We start from the raw sequence: 25,380 nt of genomic DNA, 5'->3' as shown, positions 1-25,380 counted from the left end.
TTTTTGCTTTGCACATCTGCTCATTAGTGTGTGTGCTCTATGAGTAATTCTGTAGATGCAACAGCAGAACATGTAATAAAACATATCCTCATCATTGTCACCTCTCAATAATTTCTGAAATATTCAGCCTTACACACCCTGAGCGAAGCCGAGAGCCCCGAACACGGCCAGCTTTACGTCCGCTTTGTTCTGAGAGCCTTTAATTACGGGATCATCAGCCCAAAGCTGCAGCCAGTAATTATATCCGAGTGACGCGGCCTGCTGAAAGGCGTAGAGGAAGATGATGGGGATGATGAAGGCCAGGCCGATGGTCCTGAAATACACCATGTACATCTCCAGCTTCACCTGGAGGTAAGCGAATCAGGGATTTAGTGCATGCTCAATAGAAGAACAGATTGGTGTCAGTTTGCTCAGCCTTAAATGTAGAAACAGTTAAAACATGGCAAGTTAACAACTTTAAGTAAAGCTACTTTTAAAAACTGTTCTTTATCATAGGACTAGTGAGGTGGAGTTCAATTCCTGACACAGTTTCCATACAGTAGCGTCCAAAATTACCCAGTCCACTACCAAAAACTTTCTCAAATTTTATTTATTAATTCTTAAGAGTGAACTTGAGCCATTTAAATGAAGTATACAGTATGTCATGTACACTCACCGTCCACTTTATTAGGAACACGTGTACACGTGCACATGCATGCAGTTATCTACTCAGCCAATCACGTGGCAGCAGCGCAATGCAGAAACGAACCAATCCGGCCATTTTCCTCTGATCTCTCTTATCAACAAGGCGTTTTCACCCACAGAACTGTCGCTCACTCAATGTTTTTTGTTTTTCAGACCATTCTGTATAAACTCTAGAGACTGTTGTGTGTGAACTTCTCAGGAGATCAGCAGTTTCTGAAATACGCAAACCAGCCCATCTGGTTCCAACAGCCATGCCATGGATAAAGTCACACACTTTTTCTCCATTCTGATGTTTGATGAACATTAACTGAAGCTCTTGACCTGTTTCTGCATGATTTTTTGCATTGCACTGCTGCCACATGATTGGCTGATTAGATAAGTGCATGAAAGTGCAGGTGTACAGGTGTTCCTAATAAAATGGATGGTGTGTGTATTTTGCTCATTTTTTTTTTGTGATTAATGAACCTGTGTGTGAAAGACTTCAATTTTGTCACTAACCCTCAGACCTTGAGACTGACTGTACTGTTTTGTGTGTGTGTGTGTGTGTGTGTGTGTGTGTGTGTCTCACCCTTCCAGTATGGGCTTTATCAGCCTCTGTTAATTTTCCCAGCTCCTCTGTATCCTGCTCCTGTTCTAAGTCTGTTAAAGCCTCCATGGTCTGAATACCGACACTGCTCATATCTCCACTGCGGGAACACAGAACATAGACAATCTCAAATAATTAATAATAAACTAATAATAATTACTCATCATTATCCCTCATGCTGTGTTCACTGCTTAGCAAAGTTCTGTCCTTTTATCCCATATCATCTCTTAAGATTACCGTTCCTATTAGTTTCACTGTAGTTACTGAATCTTTACAGAACAACTATGATGTAAAATAAATAAATAAATAATAATGAGCTGAATAATGAGCTCTTTGTGGTGTTTTTACCTGATGAGCTGCTCCTGTAAGAGGTCTATAGAGAAATCCGTCATGCTCAGACGCGACACTGATTTCCTCGGACCTGAAGGAGAACGAGGTATCAAGCATCCGGCTTCAGCGTACAGCTCTAAAATGTCTTTATCCATCTGTCTATCTATCTTTCTGTCTATCTAACTAATAATACATAATGTATATTACAATTAATAATTCTTCTCCATAGCAATGTACAGTTTACTACTGCTATATGAAGTACAGCTGGATTACACTTTACATCATTATATTAATAATGTATTATGTTGTTAGTAAGTCATTACCAATAATTTATATATTAACCAACTATTCATTAAGCATCTACCCATGAGCATTAACCAGCAGTTGCAAGATAATTAAGTATAAAAGTGACTTGAAGCATTATTATCCACAGCGCTGTTGAATTCTTGATTCTGATTGGTTGATTCATCTTCTATAACAGAAGTTCTGACAATCATACAGCTGCAAATCACAGTCACTGATTGTTTTCCAATAACAGCACATCCCCAACTGTTTTATTATGTAACTAGTGTATTTTTTTTCCAGCTGATGCTTAATAAATAGTTGATTAATATCAGTTACATTTCCATTCAATGCTTCCCTTATTTCTTTACCAGAGTGTCTCACCCCTGTTAGTGGAATTTTCCCTGTGTTCAGTATTGGAGAAGATTTGAAGGAAGTCACCGAATGAGTTCCTTCTCTCAAGCAGCTCTGTATATGAGCCCGCCTCCATGATCTGTCCATCTTCCATCACCAGGATGAGGTCGGCCTGAGGCAGGAAGCCGAGCCCGTGGGTCACCAGCACACGCGTCTGAGAGGAACAACAAAACACCATCAAACCACAAACAGACTGCCAACCCCAGAGAACATACAGGACATAATCCTTTTACTGATCGCTTCTCTAATGGTCAAACTTTTCAGACTTTCTATTTCAGCTGAAAATCAAAAGGCACCTCTGCACACAGGACACTTGCTTTACACGAATACATTTCTGTTTGCACTCCATATGAACTTACCTTATTTTTGAGTATCCCCTTAGGCCCGATGACTTTGTCGAAGATGTGCTGACCCACGTGTGTGTCGACGGCGGACAGCGGGTCGTCCAGCAGGTAAACATCAGCATTTCTGTACACAGCTCGTGCTAAACTCACTCTCTGTTTCTGCCCACCGGAGAGATTCAAACCCTGAACACCAAATGTGCTGCTTTTTAAAACATCATCCGTCTCTTCTTCATACAAAGTGTGATAATCCAGATCATCTCACTAGGGGTGGGCGATATGACACTCCTATCATATCACAATATTTAAAGGCATTTCTACGATACACAATATAAATCAGTTTTGTTAACAAATTGCCAGCAATACTTTATCACAATATTGATATAATATCGTCATATCGCACAGCCCTACATCTCAGCCATCTTATCTGTGAGCGTACCTTCTCTCCGATCTCGGTGTCGTCTCCTCCAGGCAGGATCTCCAGGTCTGGGAGGAGAGCGCAGGCCTCCAGCACTCTCTGATAGCTGCTTTCCTTCATCTGCTGCCCGAACACGATGTTCTCCCTCAGCGTGGCGTTCTGGATCCACGCCTGCTGGGGCACGTACGCCACCGAACCCTGACCAACACATATTACCCATCATACATCTCCTCTCTGCTTCAGTCCTGCTGCATTAATGCTACAGAGCGTGAGGGAAAATTAGGAACGATACCTGAACGTGTTCCTATAGATTTGCTACTCACAGATATTTTCGATCAGACTTATTGTTAGTATTATGGCTAAATCTGAGAATATCAAAATATGGTTGAAAAATATACACACTTTCTGGCTCAACCATATCATTCGTAAGCTTTAGATGTGTGTGTGTGTGTGTGTGTGTGTGTGTTTGTGTGTGTGTGTGTATACCTTCACTGTGACATTTCCGCTCTTTTTCTCCATCTCCCCCAGTACGGCAGAAAGAAGGGAGGATTTTCCGCTGCCGACGTGACCCACCACTGCCACCAACGAACCGTGCGGCACTTTCACACTCACTCTATAATAAATAATAATAAATATAATCTCTGTGATGATCAGATAATAATAGTAATAATAATAATAATAATAATAATAATCTTCCATTTACATAGCACTTATATACAGTTACTATGTAAATGTTGTTTTTATTAAATAAATGAAGCTGAGCACATTTTTAAAATTTTTCTTCTGCATCATTTTTTAATCAAAAATCATTCAAATTTTTAGCTTTGTTTATTTTCAACAGAACAGAATTTTTTTACTTTATATATATTGAATTTTTAAAAAAAATTTTAATACACTTTTTTACAGGCCATTACAGGTGCATTTTAAATGGATTTAATGTGTTGACAAATTGCTGTGGTATAAGAGGAATAAAACACTTTAGGACATGGTAACAGTAATTCTTCATCACGCCACCACGTCATTGATTATTTTCCTGTAACTGCAAGCCCACAAGTGTTTTATTCTTTACTTATTATTATTATTATTATTATTATTATTATTATTATTATTCAGTACTTTTTTTTTTGACCCCGAGCTGCTCACCTCTTTAAACACAGCGCTCCGTCTCTGCTCCAGCTGAAACTGCCGTCCTCTATCACAATGCTATCGCCCTCTGAGGGAAGAGAAAAGATAATAATAATGAACTCTGTCACGTATCAGTGGTATTAAATTATATAGCAGCTTGGCAGTCTTCTCTATATTTAAATGACTTATTTTTATCTTAAAGCATCTATGCGCAAAAAAAAAATTCAAATACGCCCAATTTCCTTTTTATCGTAAATATATTTATTCAATCAAGTGGTGTATAATTAGTCATTTTAACATTTGTCAGTTTATTTAATCTGCTTCTGTCAATACTAAAACTGTGTTATGTTTATAAATATGATAAATGCTATTAAGCGTTATTAAAATGAATTATTCCACAGATTTCACACACACAATTATACCAGAAGATTTCACACACACCATACACGTCTTGACTGATAGGTCAGGGGAAACTTGGTGTACATTTCATTTTTGTCTTTCTGTATTTCCTAAATTAAATTTTGGTGTGTGTGTATACAGAGATAATGAATATTGTATTCAGATGTTGACTCCACACTCACCCGGGGTGTATGGAGCTCTGAACACAGCGTCCGCATTCAGCTCGTCCTGACACAGAAACTTTCCGAGACGTTTGAGAGAGACAACGGCCTGAAAACAGCAGTCATTTTCATCATTATTCTCCTACATATATATATATATATATAATATAAATTTTTATCCAAGAATCCATTATTTCAAACTGAGATGGAGCTCTACAGTCAATAAAATCAGTCTATGAGACTTTATTAGTGAAGAATCTTGCATGTTTTTGATGCCTGGTGACTCGCCTGCATGGTGGTGCTCATGGCAAAGGGCAGTTGACTCAGTGGCGTCTTTAGGATATTGATGAGTGCCAGAGAGACGAAGACCTTCTGAGCATCCAGAACGTTTTTCTCATCGATCAGCACGTAGAATCCAAACATGGCGAACGCAATCTAAACACACACAAGCCTCCAATCAGGTTTTAATAACAGTGGAACCATACCAGGGGTGATTATTAATGAAGGAGGCGTGGCCTCTGTGTATGTCAGTCCTAAGGAAGAAGGAGTGGCCTTGGTGCATGTCATTCTTAAGGAAAGAGGCAAGGTCTCAGTGAAGGAGGCATGGCCTCTGTACCTGTCATTCCTATTTAAAGAGGCGTGGCCCCTGTCTTTTCAGTCCCAGTGAATGGGCGTGGCATGTTTTTGGAGCATTGGTCTCAGTCTCAGTGGAAGAGGCATAGCTTCTGTGCCTGTATCTGTCATTCCTGTTAAAAGTGGTGTGGACTCTGTATCTTTCAGTCTCAGTGAAGGAGTCATGGCTTCTTTACTTGTCATTCCTATTTAAAGAGGTGTGGCCTCTGTGTCTTTCAGTCCCAGTGAAGGAGGCGTGGCCTCTGTGTCTTTCAGTCCCAGTGAAGGAGGTGTGGCCTCTATCTTATAACCCAGTGAAGGAGGCGTGGCCTCTGTGTCTTTCAGTCCCAGTGAAGGAAGGCAAGAGAAACAGAAAATTGCTTAGCCTTATTGCAGCACAGGAATAACATTTTCTGTGACGTACCAGGAAAGTGGAGGAGTTGAAGGAAGCGATGGAGATGGAATAAAGGATTTGTGATTTCTTCAGTGCCTTCAGTTCCTTCTCCCTGAAACTCAGCACTCGCTCCTCGAATGCTTTCTCCCAGGCGTAAAACTTCAGGATCTTTATTCCATTCAGAATCTCGTTCATCAGCTTTATACGTCCATCCATGTGCTTCATCTGGACCTCCTGAGAGCAGACACATGCACAGTAAATCATCAAAAGGCATGTGATCGTACATATGAGCCTATAGTGGACTTTTGAAAAGTCATTTACGAAACAATAATCAACAATTTTATTCAATAAAACAATGATTTCTCATCTTACCTGCAGTTTGCTGCGCATTTTGGCGATGAGGCCATTCAGAGGGAAGATAAAGATCACTGTGGTGATACCAGCTAAAGCCGAAGGGCCCAAACGCTACAGGGTGAAAACACTGAATTCACTGCCAAGAATGTTTTATTATATCAATAATTAACACAGTGAACTACACAGATTTCAGTTTCCTTTAATGATTTCTCTCATAGCTAAACATCTGATAATAATGATCAGATAAGAGAAATCTGTTAGTTTCTTGTTAAATTATGAAATAAAGTTCGTTTTTGTTCTGTTACCTGCCAAAGGAAGAAAAGGCACAGGCCAATTTCAATGGGCGCCAGCCAAACAGCGTTGAAGTACACTACAAAGTCCATGAGTTTCTGAGTGTCAGTGGATACCAAGTTCACTATCTCTCCCACTGTACACGTCCTGCGCACAGCACTGCTGATCACCAGAGACTGAGAGAGAGAGAGAGGGAGAGAGAGGGAGAGATGGAGGAGAAACAGAAAGGGACAGAGAAAGAGACAGATGAGAGAGATACAAAGAGAGAGAAAGAAAGGGATAGAGAGACAGCAAGAGACAGACAGAGAGACAAGGAGTGGGAGGGACAGACAGAAGAACAGACAGAGACAGACAGTACAAGAGAGAGAAAAAGGGAGAGAGAAAGACAATGAGAGAGAGAGAGAGAGATGGAGGAGAAAGAGAGATGAGAGAGATACAAAGAGAGAGAAAGAAAGGGATAGCAAGAGACAGACAGAGAGACAAGGAGTGGGAGGGACAGACAGACAGAGACAGACAGTACAAGAGAGAGAGAAAGGGAAAGAGAAAGACAATGAGAGAGACAGAGAGAGACAGCAAGAGACAGACAGAGAGACAATGAGAGGGAGGGGAGACAGAAGAACAGACAGAGAGACAGTACAAGAGAGAGAGAGAGAGGGAAGCAGTTGGGGAAAAGAGGGAGAGAAAAGGAGAGAGATAGATAGCAAGAGACAGAGAGACTAATGATCTTTTGATGTTTCTGTTCCACGTAACTGTGTTAATATTTAATAATTATATTTATATAATAATCAAGGCTGAGTGTGTATGTAATGTCAGACTTCAGCACATAAACGATGGATGTGATGAATAAGAGACGCTACCTTCCTATAGACGAGACCCATGATGGCGGTTTTGACCCTCATGCCCACCGTGAAGCAGCTGTACATGTACTGATGATTAAAGAGCGACTGCAGGCACGAGAGCAGGAACATGGAGAAGGCGAATAAATAACCCTTCCACAAGGGGGCGTCCTTATCTCTCACCACGTCCAGCAGCAGGCTGAGGGAGGAACAGAAAATACAATCACACTGCAGAAGGCATACGTGGCTCATTCCTCTGAGTGATATTAACCTCCAGAAAAAAGCTCTCAGCACGAAATTAAAAACTTAAAAACCTCACAGCTAAGCGCTTTTATTTTTCTTATGTATACTTGCACATTTTATTTATTGTAAGATTGTAGTTCATTTCATTCCTTACTTTTTATCTTGTAAAGTTTTATTTATTTTATTGTTTTCATTCTGTCATTTGTTATACAATGTATGAATTATGAAAATTTCTTCACTCTCTCTGACCTGAGCAGCTGAGGGATGGAGAACATGAAGGCGTCGTGGATGAGGAGGCAGAGGGTTCCTGACAGGAAGTATGGGCCGAACGTTTTGGCCAGCGTGCGCAGCAGGAGGAAACCGGCGCTCTGCTCCTGACGCAGTTTCTGCAGGAGCTGCGTCTGCTCCGTGATCCTGCAGCTCAGGGTTCGAGATGCAGTTACACTCCGCTCCTGCCTGAGCAGAGAAGAAAAAAGGGCACAGGTTACATTATGTTTTTATATTACACTAAATTAAATTTGGCATTTTTTTTTATTATACAACAGTTAGTTCCGGTCCACTAATGTGATTGGACAAGGGCCTGTATTGGAGTGCCTATATTTCCTATAATCACACTGGGACATTTCACTGTGTGTATCAATCCGCTCATCTGTATTCGCCACATAAAGTTCCACTTCCTATTTTGAATCTTTTACTACAGTAACGTTAGTGACATCATCAGCGGACATGGCAAATAAAACATTTCAGGAATATAATTTTTGACTTAAAATATGAAGGGAAGGGAAGCCAATTTTACCAGAAGCACCTTTAACAGGAATGTACAAATCAATGGGAGCTAGCTAGCCAGCTAACCAATGGGCTATATTGTGAGTGTGGCTTCTTCGGGATCTATTTCCACTAGCGGAGCAAAAATAAACAGAACATTTGGCCATATTGTGTCTGAAATGTCGCTTACTCAATATTAATTTCTTATCTATAGAACTGTTGCATACTGTAAAAGCAATATCACACTCACAATCGTGCGGTTATTCTGAATATTCATATCATGGCCAAATCACCACTGTGCCAATATCCAGTATAGTTGCACTCTTGTGTGATATTGCTTAATTTTATTATATGCATTTCAAATTCAAATTCAAATTATATTGGTCACATACACAGTCATACACAGTACAACATGCAGTGAAATGCTTTTTTCAACTGTCCATGGCATAAAAATAGAATGTACATAAACCAGAATTTACGTCTATACAGGGAGGAAAGGAAAACTATAAAAATATAAAAATATAAATATAGTCGGGGGGAGCGTATATACATATACAGGGGACAAAACACCTAAAAAAAAAATAATAATAAAATAAAAATGTAATATTCTTAAAAACATGTCACAGAGAACAGTACTTTTTCTGTAAAATTTTATTCCGCAGCATTTTGAATTCTGGATTCTTATTTGTCAGAAGGTGCTGATTAATTTTCTATAGCAGCAGTTCAGACTCGCAGGTTTATACTTAATACACTCCTCCTAATGCATTATCGTTTCCATAGTAACAACCGGCACAGGGTCTCATGTTAATAGGGATTAAAAAATGTGCAGTTGTTGATATTCTGTAAGGAGAAGTTTATTTAACATTTATGGAAGGAGTCTCCAGTGTCAGCGCTTTGTAACAGTCGGAGGTAAAGCTGGAACTTTTCCGACATCTTCAGAACAGAGGAGTTTTACACTTTGTGGTTTCTCGTTAACATGACAAGCTATGATTTTTGTCTTATTAATTTAAAGAGAGTCAAAATAGACAGGCTGGTGATGGAACGATTGTTTATAGCTGCTATAACATAAGTGATAACATGAATTAATTGCTCTGTGGCTATTCCACAACATGAAATGGGTACAAAAATATGATGTGTCATTCTTTAATTGATGGAAAATTGTTAGAGTTGGTAAATTGTTTTGGAATAAGAGGAATAAAACATTTCAGGGCCTGATGTTATGGGAAGACATTAAACTACAGGTTGGTAACAGTGACTCTGCATCATCACATCACCCTGTAGTTGATTATTTTCCTGTAGCTGTCTGTCTTTCTGTACGTGATGACATCACTGAATGAGCGAAGTCTTACTGTAATTCAGCGCACTGTGTGTTCCACTCTCTCTCCAGATCACTGATGATTTTTTCAGACGTGTCCTCTTCACGTAGAGGCCAGAGATCTTCAGCTGTTAAAGGTGAGCGATAGCCCCTCACAACCAGCCTGAAAAAACATTCACACACATTCCACTGATTTTATATTTATCCTTATTAATTATTAGAATTAAAAGTTCAATCCATAGCCCTACTTTATGAATATTAATCACAGAAATGTATTACAGGCATTCTGTAAGTCGTATGTCTTTTCTAAATGTACAGAAAATTAAATCGACTCAGTCCTAAATATTGCACTAAAGTTTGAAGGTCCTGAATAGACTTATTAACAGAGATTTAAGGCTAGATCAGCTGAGATTTTTTCCCTTTATTGCATCAAATCTTTGTTACAGTCTCTCAAAATTTTATATTAAATATTAAAAACTCATTTTTTACAAAAACACCTTAGAAAAAAAATCTTTCTTCATTTAGCTGCCTTAATCTATCTGTTTTATTTTTTAAATGTCTCCATGAGCTTTGGAAATGAGCTGATTTTATATAATAATAATAATAATAATAATAGTTATATAAACATTTAATTATTTAAAAGTTTTTTAAAATTGGTTTTAATGTTATCTGTTCTTCTCCATTTTACCAATTGTTTTGAAAAAAAAAAGAAATAATTATATTACTATCACCATTATTAATAATATTATTTGTATTATTGCACAGAACTAAGTCCATTTTTAACAATTATAGATATTGATGATGGGATTCTTATCTCCTGATACGCGTAAAACTTATTACAGGCACCTACAAAACTATATAAACTCACCCACTGAACCACCAGAACAGCGTTTTAGAGAGAAAAGAAGCATCTTCAACTGGACATGGGTTCTGCTGGAGAAACGTCAATGAGTTTAAGACAGAAGACATTAAGACAGAAATGAGGACTGTAAGCGTTTGTGAATTCTGTAGTACCGTCACATGGCCTGGTTTCAGAGCATGTGGTCGCTGATCAGCGAAACAGCTGAGGATGAGCTGAGCGAGCTCAAGAGAAAAGCAGGAGAAAAACACCACCAATCGCAACGCACCTTGTGAGAAATCCTGCAAAAACACACACAGAGCTGTTCAGATCATTCTGTCCAGTTTAAACATCACACGATCTCAGTCCCTTAGAAAGGCCTGTCTTTATTTCATCAATTTATTACATACTCAACAGAGCTAGAGGTAATAATATTTGGATATGTTCCTACTTGAGTGGGAATTCTCCTGGAAACAATGCATGGATAAATCTCTAGATTAGGATTATAGACAAATGGCTCGCATGGGGTGTGTGTCCCAATAATCTCTGTACTAGATAACTAGTCTTCTAGACCACCATGCACCTCCATGGTGTGTGTGTGTGTGTGTGTGTGTGTAAGCATGTTCATGTTTGCTTTTAAACGTTCCTTGAGTGACACAGTAATAATGAGAGGCTTCAGTCCTGGCATCTGTTTGTAAAAAAGTGTGAGGCAGTAAATTCTTCAACATCAATGCTAACAATTAGTTTTAATTGCTGGAAAGGATTGTCATGTGACCTGTCCTAACACGCCACTTTCACATTGCACTTTTCAGTCCCAGTGAAGGAGGCGTGGCCTCTCTCTCTCTATTCCTGTCAGTTACTGTGAAGGAGGCGTGGCCTCTGTCTCTATTCCTATCAGTCACTGTGAAGGAGGCGTGGCCTCTGTCTATAATCTTTTCAGTCCTATTGAAAGAGGCGTGGCCTCTGTCTCTATTCCTATCAGTCACTGTGAAGGAGGCGTGGCCTCTGTCTATAATCTTTTCGGTCCTATTGAAAGAGGCGTGGCCTCTGTCTCTATTCCTATCAGTCACTGTGAAGGAGGTGTGGCCTCTGTCTATAATCTTTTCGGTCCTATTGAAAGAGGCGTGGCCTCTGTCTCTATTCCTATCAGTCACTGTGAAGGAGGCGTGGCCTCTGTCTATAATCTTTTCGGTCCTATTGAAAGAGGCGTGGCCTCTGTCTCTATTCCTATCAGTCACTGTGAAGGAGGCATGGCCTCTGTCTGTATTCCTGTCAGTCACTGTGAAGGAGTTGTGGCCTCTGTCTTTAACCTTTTCAGGCCCAGTGAAGGAGGTGTGGATTCTTTTCCTATTCCTGTCAATCCTAGTGGAGGAAGTCTGGCCTCTGTCTCTGTTCCTGTCAGTCTGAATGAAGGAGGTGTGGCCTCTGTCTCTGTTCCTGTCAGTCTGAATGAAGGAGGTGTGGCCTCTGTCTCTGTTCCTGTCAGTCTGAATGAAGGAGGTGTGGCCTCTGTGCTTCACGTACTTTATTGCTGTAGAAGTGTGATATATCCCAAATGAAACATATGTACATTATCTGTACACACACTTATATTAACATCTACATGTCTGAGTGCAGAACCAAGAAGTGATTTTATTCCAAATACTATCTAACATTTGTTACACTAATATGGTCAAATATTTCTCAAACAGAATTAATTGTTTTTATTAGCTGAAATCATTAGGACTGGAAACATAGCATACTAATAAGCGTTAGCACAGTTAGCACTGTGTTGCCATTTAAAAGGAATGAGACATTGCAATGTGTTAGATTTATGTAGATTTCAGGTTTGTATGATAAACACTGAACCTGTATTCATTTAAAATAATGAATTATTCAGTATTACTTAAGTGTGTATTATTGTTTAGTAACTGATCAAATAAAACCACAACTGGATAGTGCACATGGGTATTTGAGCTGAACTATAAACAAGCTGACAATTGTACTCAGTGTGTGTGTGTGTGTGTGTACGCATGCTGACAGAGAGAGCACTGAGGCTGTTTAAACAGAACTCTGATTGTCCTACTAAACACACACGTGCACACACACACAGATACAGACAGATTTAGCTCTGACTGAGTCTAATACAAACACATCCTGATCAGCAGCTTATAAATGAGTCTAAACTGAATAATGAATGTTAGCTGTGATTACTTTTAATAGAATACACATTTATAAACCATAATAATGTGATGTTTAGTGTAGAAGGATTAACAGGTTTCATATTTACTGTCATTTTACAGACAGACAGATAGACAGACAGCCAGACAGACAGTTCTACCTCTCCCACCGTGGTCTGGATGTTTGCTCTGAGAGGAACGATTGAACAGATCACTGTCAGCGTCCAATAGAGAAAAAGAAAAAGAGAGGAACGGCAGCCCATTATTCTCTCCAGGTGGATAATACACACTGCCAAGACCTGAACACACACAAACACACACAGTCTCAAACTGCTAACATAACAGAAATTTGAGAGACCAAACGTTTCAGTTGGTTGTCAGGCATCAGGAATATCTGTCCTGTCTTGAGTGATTCTGATGCTATTTTGTTGTTATGCTATTTCAGTTGGAGCTGTATTTTCATTATTCCCATGAGAAGTTTGCAGTTGTGTGCTATGCTGATGTCACTGGGGGACATTTTTATTGCTAGCACAGCTACAATGGCATTTAATAAGAGAAAAAAAATCTCAAACGTAAGGGATAACGTTCAGGTTTCAAAGTTTGCTCCTAAAAACAAAAAACACTTCTTTTCTCACACACCATTTATCAGGGATGTTAAAGCTAGTTAGCGATCTACGCAATGACGAGCGAGATGGTATTGACAGCGGTATTAGCATGAAAGTTGAAGCTTTGGAAGCTGGCCTGTTTGAGCAGAGTGTACAGATAAGGAGGTGAGAGAGCTGGACAGACTAAAGGACTAAAGCGCCGCTGCATCTGCATCACTCTCTTTAGGAAGAGATAAAGCGAGGGCTAAATCCCACCACAGCTCTCAGCACGTAGCTGAACGGCATTGCAGGAAACTGTTAACCAAACATCATCAGATGTTAATTATAAGGATTGAAATGCAAGATGATTGATGATTATTTGATTTAAATGCTTTCTTACAAACTACACTAATGACACATAATAATGTACAGTTATATTAATAAATATACTGATAAAAAGGACAAACTTATATTTTACTTATATGTATATGTTAATGCAAAAGCCACAAGCTGCTCATAATGTTGCTAGCTTTTATATGTGTGACTTTATTTATTTCTGTTAATAACAACAGACTGAATTTTGGCACACTGCAATCTTCAGTGGTGGCTAACGCTAGACAGCTAGCTGTTGGGAAATTAGCTATACAGTTTAACAATCATGTCCTTATCTAAATATGAGCAATTAATATAAGGTTTTGGAGTTTGAAAGACTAAAATAATAGCTTTACCAACTCTCTTACCGCAATCATCCACTTTGAGATTTCTACGCTGAGGTAAAAAGTGTGATGTGTCGATATGATAATCGACTCATTGAATCAGAATCTTCTAATCTTTGAGATGCTTTGCATCTCTGAGTCGAACCTTTGGCTATTTTAGGTGTACGTTGGGGGACGTATCTCAGATCTGAAGAGCGATTTTGGTGATTGAACACCCAAGAAATAATTCATTTTGTTAGATTCTTAAAAATGATAGTAGGTAAAATTGTCAATCCTAAGGTTAGCATATATTCAATTAATTTCTATTTGTAGAGTACTTTTAGCAAAAGATATTGTCATAGGAGTCCTGAGATGAGCACAGGACAGCCTTTATGATTACTGGAGCAGTTCTTAGGTACAAATCTAGTGTCCATGTGAGTTCATCCACAGATAATAAATGTGTCTGGGAAAATATAATGTTATTACAGTAAATGCCACCACTGTCTTTTAAAATGTAGTCAAATATATATATACGTATTTACAGTAATCAATTACAGTGCACTATGTTATCTGTTTGAAAGTACTTTGTAATGAAATTTGAATGGGTTAAACATAAAGATGAGAGATAATGAGAGGAAAAGAGAAATAGAGGAAGAGATTTTTACCATGGTGAGGCTGCGAATGATGTGGCTCAGGAGGAAAACCATGTGGTGCTCGATCTCTGTTCTCCTCTCAAACAGCAGATAGAGCAGCTCCAAAATACTGAATAACACCAAGCACACACCCAGAATCTAAACACACACATAACACACACACACACATAACACACGCACACACATGTGATCAAACTGAGGCACAGATCTTCTCTACTAGCATGATATTAATGATCACTATTCCTGAGGTTTTCTGCTCACTGTTTTGGCGCAGCAGAGTCTGGAGAACGAGATGAAGCCATGATGGAAGCATCGGAGGTAGAGGAGGTAAAATGGACTGCAAACCCACAGATAGAAACAGGGGAACCAGACGAGAACCGTGTGCTGAAAACACTGCGTCAGGTCCGGGTTTAATGTGTACCACGTCACGTTCCAGTCCTGAAAACGGACAGAAAATGAACACTATATTCCCACATTCTGCATAAACATGTTATATAATATATCATTACGAGCATGGACATACAGTACTAAATTCTCAGTGTCCTTTTGGGCATCACATAATGATTTTCTAATTTTTAATACCAGCCATATTTAGTTACCTTTTTTATTATTATTATTTTACAATTACAATGTGTCTGTCAATATAAGCAAATCAATTTCCATCTAAATGAATCTTACATGGCCAATTAAACCCATTCTGTAATGGACACATGATATAAATTTATAATATTCATGATATCCAAAAGTACAATATAAACTATAAAACACTAAAATACAATTAATTCTATATACAAGTATATCAACTTATATACTATAATAATAATTACTGTATACACCATATATATTCCTAATACACTCATAATATTCATTATATAATATCACATACACAAAATTCATTATATACATTTATAATAAAAAACAAAAAAAATTACACCCATTAAACAGTCTGATGATGTTAATAATAATAATAATAATAATAATAATAATCACCTACCTATAATATGAGCATAATATAAACATTATATAATTCATATAAATTTTCTATAAATTTAATAACCTGTAATAGCCATAATATAAGCATAGGATAAACTTGGTCAGAAGGTAATGTAAGCGATAACTTGTTTCACGGATGTTGCACAACATTAAATGTAACTATAAATGGATAATGTCGGCAAATTGCTTTGGTATAAAAGGAATAAAAACAATTTGGGATTTATTAGAAAATAATCCACCTCATGTCAGGACTTATCACACCCCACTGTCGTTGATTGTTTTCCTATAACAGCATGCCCTGTCAATAATCATATACCCTTAATATTTTATAAGCTCAATAAATAAACTCATGTGATCTATAATATAAACTCATAATAGTCATAAACCCATAATGTCCAATCATGAGATCTATTTGATAAATTAAACTATACAATATATACACATTATTATTATTAAAATAAAATATATTATTAAATCTTTCAAAAATTATGTAGTAAACACTTCATGTCTATAGTACATGCAGATATTACACCTGTAGTATTCATATAAGCTCATAAACACATAATAAACTCAAAATATCCATTATATCCATATAGGCTCATAATAAACTCATAAACCCTTAATATCTGTCATATTTGCTCAAACTAAACTCTAATACTAATATTTAATACTAACTAATATTTAAATATTCATAAAACACCCATAATAGTTATTATGAATGTGAACACAGACATCATACAATGTAAATTCCCCAAATGTTATGAATGAATATTATTCATTATATAACACATGTATATGTCTACTGAGCTGTGTGATCAGTCGCTACTGCAGACGTGCTCATGCATGTCTCATCTGCCTTATCACTCTTTACTGCCCTTTAGAGTAGAATCTTCTGAATGCCATTGCAAACTTTTAAAATGTTTGCTTTAGGCATGAAATTCACTGCAGAGAAAGTGTATGTGTGTGTGTGTGTGTGTGTGTGTGTAGGTGTAAAGCTGCTGCATTAAATCTGTACAAATTGACGCCTCAGCCTTTAAACACGCCACGCTTTAGCAGAGGTGGTTCGTTTAGGTTTATACCTAGAGGGCAGCTCAAATGTTCTGTTAAACTTGGGATATTTAAACATGTGTGTGTGTGTGTGTGTGTGTGTGTGTGTGTGTGTAAAGTTGCATAACACATAAACACCCACGGACACATGCACTGGCATGCACCACTGCCACGTGATGTCTAAAACTGTTTACTGTAAAAGCTCTCTTTTTTTTTTTTTTTTTTACTCCCACCGCTAATCGCAGGCATGCTGACCCTCAATATTTACCCAGAGTTTATTTCAGCCCATTACTTCACATGCTAAAGGTCCCAATTGATTTGTTTTAAAGGAGCAGTTGAGCCAAAAAAAATGAAAAGTACACAATGTCCCCCTTTAACTCCAAATGTAGCTGATCAGCCAAGACATGTTCGGTTCCTGAAGTTTGCTTTTATTTTTTAATTTTTATTTTGCACTGAAACTACAACAAATAAGATCAATTTTACCAGTTTAGTGCTGCAAATCACACGTTCTCTTCAGTCAGCTCAGTGGTGGTGTTCAGTGTCTCAAACAGACTTGCTGATATGGTTTCTGACTCAGTATCACACATTGCTATTTAAGACATGGACAGAGCTAAAAGCAATCAAAGCTCCATCTTGAACCCAAATCATGCTCTTTCTTGGTGTCAAAGTAAAAAAGTAAAAAAGGAAATCCTGAGGTAAAAGTACAGCTTCAAATTCTTCAGAAGGACGGTAAATTAATGCCTCTTTCACCAGTGAAACAAGGAACATGGGAACCATTAGCTAAGGCTAACTTACAACAGCTTTATTCCTAATTTCTTAAATGATAGCTAGCATGATGCCAACTAGCTGAATGCTAATACCTAGCTGTCACAATACAAACTGCCATAATAAATACAAAGCGGATGTAGCAGCAGATAGACAACAGTATCAGACCTCTTTCTCATTGTCATCTGTAAAAGTTAAAACCTATATGCACAAATGGTGTTTAATGAGGCAAATGCATGTGTGTGATAATGTAGACATGCGGTTTGCAGAATGCTAAACCAATGGCATCCATTATTTGTTGGCTACATTAGCGTCAAAACTCTAGTACATCATTTAGAAAAGCAAACTTTTAACACTAAATGTAAATTATACTTTATTGTACTAATCATTTATTTTGTAAAAGGACATGCAGTAATTAATTAAATAAGATTTATTAAGATAAGAGCCGAAACATGTTTTGAACATAATGACACGACCTGATCACTATTCTGTTCACTGTTCATGGCCTTTGTGACTCTGTGACCTGAATTCTGAAGGCAATATGAAATGATTTTCTCTCTTTCATACACACACACAGACAAAACACACAAAATCCCCAACCTCCTGGTTAAAATATGGCTGTCCATGACACAGCAGTCTGGAACATAGGAGATAAACCTTCTAACCATGGTGTTGTTCAAATTTAACAGTCCACAAGAAAAGGAAAGGAAAAGTATTTTTCCAACCAATAGAACAGAAACTGGAAATTCCCTTTCAAACATGGAATTTAGGAGTATTTCCAGGCTTCATTATTGAGGTTAATGCACAAATAACACTGCGCATGTACTCAAAAAAGAAATAACCACTATCAAGAGGTCAGGGTTGAACACATTCTCTCCTTCTAGTAAAAAGTACTAATTTGACATGAATTTGGGGACAAACTATTAGTCCTCTCATTCCAAAATTAGATGCTCCCAGGGCTCTATTTCCAGTCCCATATGTTCCCATGATTCTATATCCCAGGGGTTTTATATTACCAGGGCTCTTTTTCCAGGCCCACATGTTCCGAGGATCCTATATTCCCATGGTTCTCTATACCCAGGGCTCTATTTTCAGGGCTCTATGTTCCCAGGATTGTATATTCCAGGCCCACATGTACCCAAGATCCTATATTCCCATGGTTCTTTTACCCAGGGCTGTATATTCAGGGCCATGTGGTCACACGATCCTATATTTCCAGAGTTCTATATAACCACAGCTCTATTTTCAAGACCATTTGTTCTTATGGTTTTAGCTTCCCAGGATGTTATACTCTCTTGGTTCGATATCCCCAGGATGCTATATTCACAATGCCCTATATGCCCAGAGTCCTATATTCCCATGGTCCAAAATTCCTAGAATTGTATATTCCTAGGAATCTGTTTTCCCAAGATAATATAGGCCGTATATTCTCAAGGATACCTATTTTTTTTTTAAAACCCTTATCTTCTCAAAGTTCTTATATTCCTAACATTCTTTAATAGCACCGCTCTATTTCATGGGGCCATAAGTTCCCAGGATACTATATTACCAGAGACCTAAGTTCCCATGGTCCAAAGTTCATAGGGTCTTATATTCCCAGGGCTGTAGGTTTGCAGTGATTCCTATTTTCCAAGAGCCTTATCTTCACAGAATCCATATGTCCGCAGGATCCTATATTCCTAGGGCTTTATGGTTCATCTCCATCTGTTAAACTTACAAGTATATTCTGGTATTATATGTCCAGTAATTAACATCTCAAATTATATTTAGTAAATAAGTTATAAACCAGTTAAATCTGATGCACTTAGTGGGCACCTAAAATCTAGGCATGACTTTGGGAAAGTATCATATTGAGGCCATGGAACAGCACCTAAATGTCATGTAAATATTTTTGGCTAAGACAGTACATCACATTGTCAGGTGCGTAGAAAAGTTAATTTGGCATTGGGTAATTTATATCAACAGGTATTGTGTAAAAATACTGTGTTTGTATTTTTTTGTAAATCAAGACTCTAAATGAGAGAAAAAAAAAATCACATGTCAGGTATAAATGACAAAGTCATTTGAAGGGTTAATGTAAATTCCCCCAGATGGTTGTATTATCTCCCCGGGGAAAACCAACAAGTTCAAAGGTTGAATTACACCCACACATTCATTCTCACTTGTTTGGGGCTTCCAGGCATGATGAGTTCCCCAATAATGAAAGCTAAACAACTGCAGTTGTTTATGGAAACTTGGAACCTTGCACTACAGGTAAAAGTTACTAAACCAGCTTGGAGTGGTGTTGTGTAATTTAGGATTAGATCGCACACACTGACCCAGCATACTATGACCCACAGTTCTCTTTTTAACATGAAGTGTAGTAAATAAATGATCTCTCAGGTGACCATGACGCTCAATTGGGGAAAAGTTCAACCTAAAGTCAATATACAGGGATGCTAAACGTCTGATCTCAACCTCCATGTCACACAACACTTTATTTCTTTACACACTTGTGTGAATGTTACATTAACAAACCGATTCACGATTTGCCTCCATTCGAACCAGGCTGCAATGCATTATGGGTACCCACACAATCCTAGGAATAACACCTCATTAATGTGACAATAAAATAATGACTCAACAAGTCTTTTTAGACAAAAAGTCACAAGACAAACAGTGTGGTTAATCAAATGAATCATAATTTGTTAAGCTTAAATGAATCGTTTGTAAGAATCAAATAAGTAAAGAGAAATGTGATGCTCACAAGATTTAATCCAAATTATTTTTGTAAATTTTTGGATGATACTTTTCCCTTTTGGCTTTATGTGCTTCAGGCTTCAGTTGTGTTACCCTGAGAAATACTGCATGCAGGTTTGAAAACAGTTTTGGCCCAACACCGTAAGAGACAGTCACAGCTGGCATGTCTTCAGTAATGCTGTGGAATTTTAGTCCAATTTCTACATGAAAGATGGCACAAGAAGAAAGACAGAAGATGCAAGGAAACCAGAAAATCCCTGATGTGCATGCACTTATTCCTGTTTGCTTGGTAGGTTGGTCTGAGGACAAACAACCCTTGCACACCTTTGGAAATACCCCTGGCTATGCATTACCTTCCTCAGAGGTTGTGCTACTGCAGCATGAAGTGAACCTAGGAGCAGACATGGCTGCAGAGCCTGCTAGTAAGAAAAGGGTAAACTCCTTTGCTGCATTGTTGCAGCAGGAACTGAAAGGGGCACTAGACTCAACTTATCAGCCCCACAGAAGAGGAAGAGTGAGTGAGTGTCTTTACTGTGCAGAGTAGAGGAGCAATGCAACAGAATAATGAAGTACAGAGTTTAGGGGAACTTATGACAGCAACCAGAGATAGACCCTGAAATAGTTTGAGTGGCTGTATCTCATTCTCTAAGCAGGTCAGCTATGTGCTTTTGGGATCATCATAAAAGGCTCCAATGATTAAAAAAAAAAAAAAAAAACTATTTAGCCCATTGGGTAAAGAAGTGATTGAATGTAGGTTAACAGATGATGTCATCAACTAATTTTCATATTTGAACAATCATCTTGATCATTTACCTATCAAAACATACTATATGAAGAAGGAGGAAAGAAGAAAAAAAGTCATCTTTGGTCATGGCACCACAAGCTGACTAATCATATATTTCCAAAATATCAATATTTCTATCAAGAATGCAGACATGTAGAACAGAATTGTATATACTGTGGCTCTATGACTGAGTAGATCATCCAGAAGATGAGCATAAAGTGGCGGGGAGCTTTTATATCCACTGTGACTATCCACTGTGACGGATATGAGAACTTTGCTAGTCACAAAAGTACCATGTAATAAATATTACAGTTCATTGGTTTTCCTACAAAATAGTGTTACAACTAGAGCACAAGTTCATTTAGCATGCATGATTGCTGGAGAGGAAAATGGTTTATTCATATAGGTTAACCCCCAATCGTCAGGTGATTACAGCGGCATTCCTCGTTCAGTGTGTACGTGTATTGGTTTGCAGGTTTATTATCTAGTTAATCTTGCTGCTTGTTGAATCTTGTGTCAGAATGTATGTGCAATGGTGGGGCCATGTGCAAGTCGGTATCACGCAACGGCAATACTTATTTTATGTTGCACCCGTGTAATCTTGTCTTAAATCTTGTTTGTGTGTGTGTGTGTTGATTTGTGGAAATGCATTTTGTGTATTGTATTATGACATTAAAGTGGACCTGACATGACATGACTTGACTGAGACTGAAGTGACTCTCATGCTGCGCTCCAATCACAGAAGAAGAAACCTACATGCTTCAGCACGCCATCACACGTGCGATGTGAACTTCAGATTTTGGATGTAAAAATGTTAGCAACTGAACCTGAAATATGGGATATCACATGACTGCATGGTCTTTGCCATCCCAATCCCAACATGCAGAAAAGTACACTGTTCAGCAAATCCTTTTGTACCAATTCAAAAAGGTACTACATGACTTGATATTCAGTGCCTTACTTTGCTACCCTACTTCAGCTGTGCTCCAAACCCTGTCTAAGGGCATCATGTGTGCTACTTTTGCATCTTCTGACATTAAGGAATTTTGTCAGAAGTGACTGCTGAAAACATGGAGGTAAAAAGGTGTGACCTGTGACCTGACATAACTTCCAGGCTATCCTCTAATCCCAGAAAGAAAATGATGCCCTTCAGCAAATCACTCACGCCATTTTGCATGTAACACTGTTTAGTCATCATGCTGTTCATAAACACCTGGAGTTGAAGCTGAATTAATTTCACATTGCTCTGCTTTACTGTCCTGGCTATGCTCCAATTTCAATTCAAAAGGATCCGGATCTTTCAGTAAACTATGCATGTTGGTGTTTAGGCAGTAGTTTGGAGGAAAAAGCAACAGTTGCAGGTGCTGCAGATTGAAATACGGCATATGACTTGATTCTCAGTGCCTTACTTTGCAACATCGGCTGTGCTCCTGCCTTCAGCAACAATGGCCTTCTGCATTAAATAAAATCATGCACATGATAATGTATGATAAATTTCACATGATAATCCCTTAAACTCCCTTATAGAAAAGTCACAGTAACTTCACATGTAACTAATGACAAGACTCACGTGAAATTTACATATGTGGTTTTAAGACAGTTCACATGTTATGTTTTCCACATTTTTCACATTTAGTGCATGTCTTCACATTTAGCGCATGTTTATTTTCAAATGATTCATTTATTTTCACAAACAATTTTCTCACAATTCGTTTATTTCCCCATGTAATCCATCCATCCATTCTCTGTACTGCTTATCTTACACAGGGTCGCGAGGTAGACTGGAGCCTATCCCAGGGGACTCGGGGCACAAGGCGGGGCACAAGGCGGGGACACCCTGGACGGGGTGCCAACCCATTGCAGGGCACAATCGCACACACACTCACACAACCATTCACACACTATGGACAATTTGGAAATGCCACTCAGCCTATAATGCATGTCTTTGGACTGGGGGAGGAAATTGAGTACCTGGAGTTGCCATGTAAATCTTTTTCCAGATATAGACCACGAGTTTTTATTTTCATGTGTTTTTTCCACATGATTAATTTATTTTCACATGTTAATTTTTCCCTTTTAGGCAATATGGTTTCATTTTTCACAAGCGATTTTTTTTTAATATTGATTAATTTATTTTCACATGTGATTTCTATACACAACCACCGAAGGTACTGTATGTTTGTAAGAGAAGGAAGGAGGATTTGATGAAAAGGACACCTTGCCAGTTATTAAGCAAGGGGGTGGATCTACTGTGTTTGGGTTGTGTGCCAGCCAGTGGCACAGGAAACATTGCACAGGTAGATGGAAAAATGGATTCCTGTAAATATCAGCAAAATTGACACAGTCTGTCAAGAAACTGAAGTTGAGAAGTTGAGACTGGCTTCTACAACAGGACAATGATCCAAAATATACACCATAACTGACCATGAACTACTTGATGAAACACAAGCTAAAGCTTTTGGCATGGCCTGTATGGCCCCCTGACTTGAACATGATTGAAATGTACATATACCTTAAACATGCTTTGCATGCAAGATGGTCCAAGAAGATCTCAGAACTAGAAGCGCTCTGCAAGGAAGAGTGGGTGAAAATTCATTCTAAAACAAGAATAGAATAGAAAAATTCTGAATTCTGTCTGTCTCTGGCTGTGTGTTTGTTTGTTTGTAAGTATTCAGTACAGATCTAATACTTCTATCTATTTCTGGACTTATTTTGCTAAGAGAGTGTGGATTGGGGCACAGCCACACAATTTTCAGCTCCTCCAGTTTTGCTGACTTGTACAGAAATCTGGTGACAGCTAGACTACACAGCAAACATACACATACACACACACACACACACACACACACACACACACACACACAAAAGCACGAGTTCATTCAGTGGCATTGCACCTAGTGTAAAACATTCACCTTTAACCAACAAGATGAAACATTTGGCCTTGACTGAGACACCTCACTGTGCCAAAGGTGTAGCACTACAGTGGAATCCAAAAGTCTGAGTGCACTACGAAGGGCACTGTTTGTATTTTAAAAATGAAGTGCTCTTATTCAAGTACATTAGCTAAACATAAACAACTAGCCAACAACTGCTTAAGAACAGGTATGTAAATTTGCTAACTGGCTGGCTAGCTAGCTGTCACTGGCATAGATGAACCTTAAACAAACATAGCAAAAGAGCTACCAGCTCAGTAGTTAGCTACTATCACTGTAAAAAAATACTGTATATATATCAATAAAATAAGGTATTATATAAGTTGTTGTTTAATGGAAAGGCTGCTACTGTGTTAGATAACTATTACTTACACAACCTATACAGATCAACACTCAAATGGTCATGTTTATTAAGCAAATGTTTAGTTGTCACCTCTTTATTGGCCCAACTTCTAATGATGGAGCAATAGGATGATGCATCTACTAGCCTGCTAAAAGAAAATCATGAAAAAGTTTCTGATACCATTGTAATATCCTTTTGGTTTGAAATCATAATCTAAAGCATCCAAAAGTTTGACCAGGTTACATTTAATCATACGTGATTTTTTTTTTTTCCTAATGGGATTCAAAGGAGATGACACAAGCACTCCTAACCCAGTGATAATTGCTAACCATGTGTCTGGAAAGCCTATAGCTCCCATTAGTATTGTACAAGGTATAGTGCATACATAATTTAAGTAATCTAATGTACACTAAGCGTGACAATGTGTCTTTATTCTAATAACATCATATCAAAAACCTTTACCACGTATCGTATATGTCACTTTGTAGGTGTATAATCAATAGCCCATCTGTTGCTCTGCACACAGTATTAGCATTATGGGCTTTACAGAAAGGCCAGTGTGTGTATGATGTTTAACCACATGAGCAGAAGTGTTTAAAAGATTCTCTCCCAGTGAATCAGTGGAAAGGGATCATGACTCACTGCTTCAATATTGAAACTGTGATCATTTACTGGAATAACACACACACACACACACTGCAGAATAGTATCACTACACTAAGTCATAAACAAACTCTTATTTACACTTTATGTGTCTGTCTGTCTGTCAATCAGGTACATTTTGTTCCAGACCCTCAAAGGTACACATTAGTGCAGTAATGTCCTTTGACCAATGATGTGGACTACAGGAGGACCACTCCAGAGACAAACACTGTACACTGAAATGTACAGTGTGTCCTTTTTTGCCCTGTGAGTGCACCTGTCCTGTATATTCAAGTTTAATAAAAATATTATCTTGTTATTTTTTTCTTGTTTTTTCAAGATACTATGTCATTATTTCAACTTAATCTCTTGTTATTTCGACTTAATGATTCGTTATGTCAAGATACGGTATTATCAAGTTATTTAGACATGAGATGTTATTTTGACTCGTAACACATCACTGACAGAATTCCAAAATGCTCATAGCAGTTATTTTGTATTAGACGTCCTGTACTTCAACGTTTTTAAGTGAATTACCAATCATAAGATGTACTATATATTGTCTACTTCATTCCAATAAAGCAATGTCTGGCTTACTTACTACCTGGGAAACAGCATAAGGAATAAGAATTATAAGCTAATATAATCATAGGAA

The 25,380-nt window shown here is 38.0% G+C and overlaps 1 protein-coding gene across 1 annotated transcript in view; it reads right to left on the bottom strand.

Moving 5' to 3' along the window:
• The window catches only part of LOC113528556 (multidrug resistance-associated protein 1), a 34,194-nt gene that overhangs the window by 6,470 nt on the left and 2,344 nt on the right, over window positions 1-25,380 (bottom strand). The window contains exons 2-22 of the mRNA XM_034310007.2: window positions 14,741-14,917; window positions 14,492-14,617; window positions 12,709-12,846; window positions 10,565-10,690; window positions 10,419-10,480; window positions 9,585-9,713; window positions 7,720-7,926; window positions 7,249-7,426; window positions 6,406-6,567; window positions 6,119-6,211; window positions 5,777-5,980; window positions 5,029-5,175; window positions 4,762-4,849; window positions 4,199-4,268; window positions 3,542-3,668; window positions 3,077-3,253; window positions 2,656-2,823; window positions 2,267-2,450; window positions 1,619-1,691; window positions 1,253-1,370; window positions 138-345 (exon numbers count right to left, since the gene is read on the bottom strand). Coding sequence (XP_034165898.2) covers window positions 138-345; window positions 1,253-1,370; window positions 1,619-1,691; window positions 2,267-2,450; window positions 2,656-2,823; window positions 3,077-3,253; window positions 3,542-3,668; window positions 4,199-4,268; window positions 4,762-4,849; window positions 5,029-5,175; window positions 5,777-5,980; window positions 6,119-6,211; window positions 6,406-6,567; window positions 7,249-7,426; window positions 7,720-7,926; window positions 9,585-9,713; window positions 10,419-10,480; window positions 10,565-10,690; window positions 12,709-12,846; window positions 14,492-14,617; window positions 14,741-14,917 — 2,962 coding nt within the window. The remainder of the gene's footprint in view (window positions 1-137; window positions 346-1,252; window positions 1,371-1,618; window positions 1,692-2,266; window positions 2,451-2,655; window positions 2,824-3,076; window positions 3,254-3,541; window positions 3,669-4,198; window positions 4,269-4,761; window positions 4,850-5,028; window positions 5,176-5,776; window positions 5,981-6,118; window positions 6,212-6,405; window positions 6,568-7,248; window positions 7,427-7,719; window positions 7,927-9,584; window positions 9,714-10,418; window positions 10,481-10,564; window positions 10,691-12,708; window positions 12,847-14,491; window positions 14,618-14,740; window positions 14,918-25,380) is intronic.

Source organism: Pangasianodon hypophthalmus, chromosome 13 (genome assembly GCF_027358585.1).
Source record: "Pangasianodon hypophthalmus isolate fPanHyp1 chromosome 13, fPanHyp1.pri, whole genome shotgun sequence".
Taxonomy (NCBI): Eukaryota; Metazoa; Chordata; class Actinopteri; order Siluriformes; family Pangasiidae; genus Pangasianodon; species Pangasianodon hypophthalmus.
Note: the sequence above shows the minus strand (reverse complement) of the source record. Positions and strands in the feature narration are given on the sequence as shown.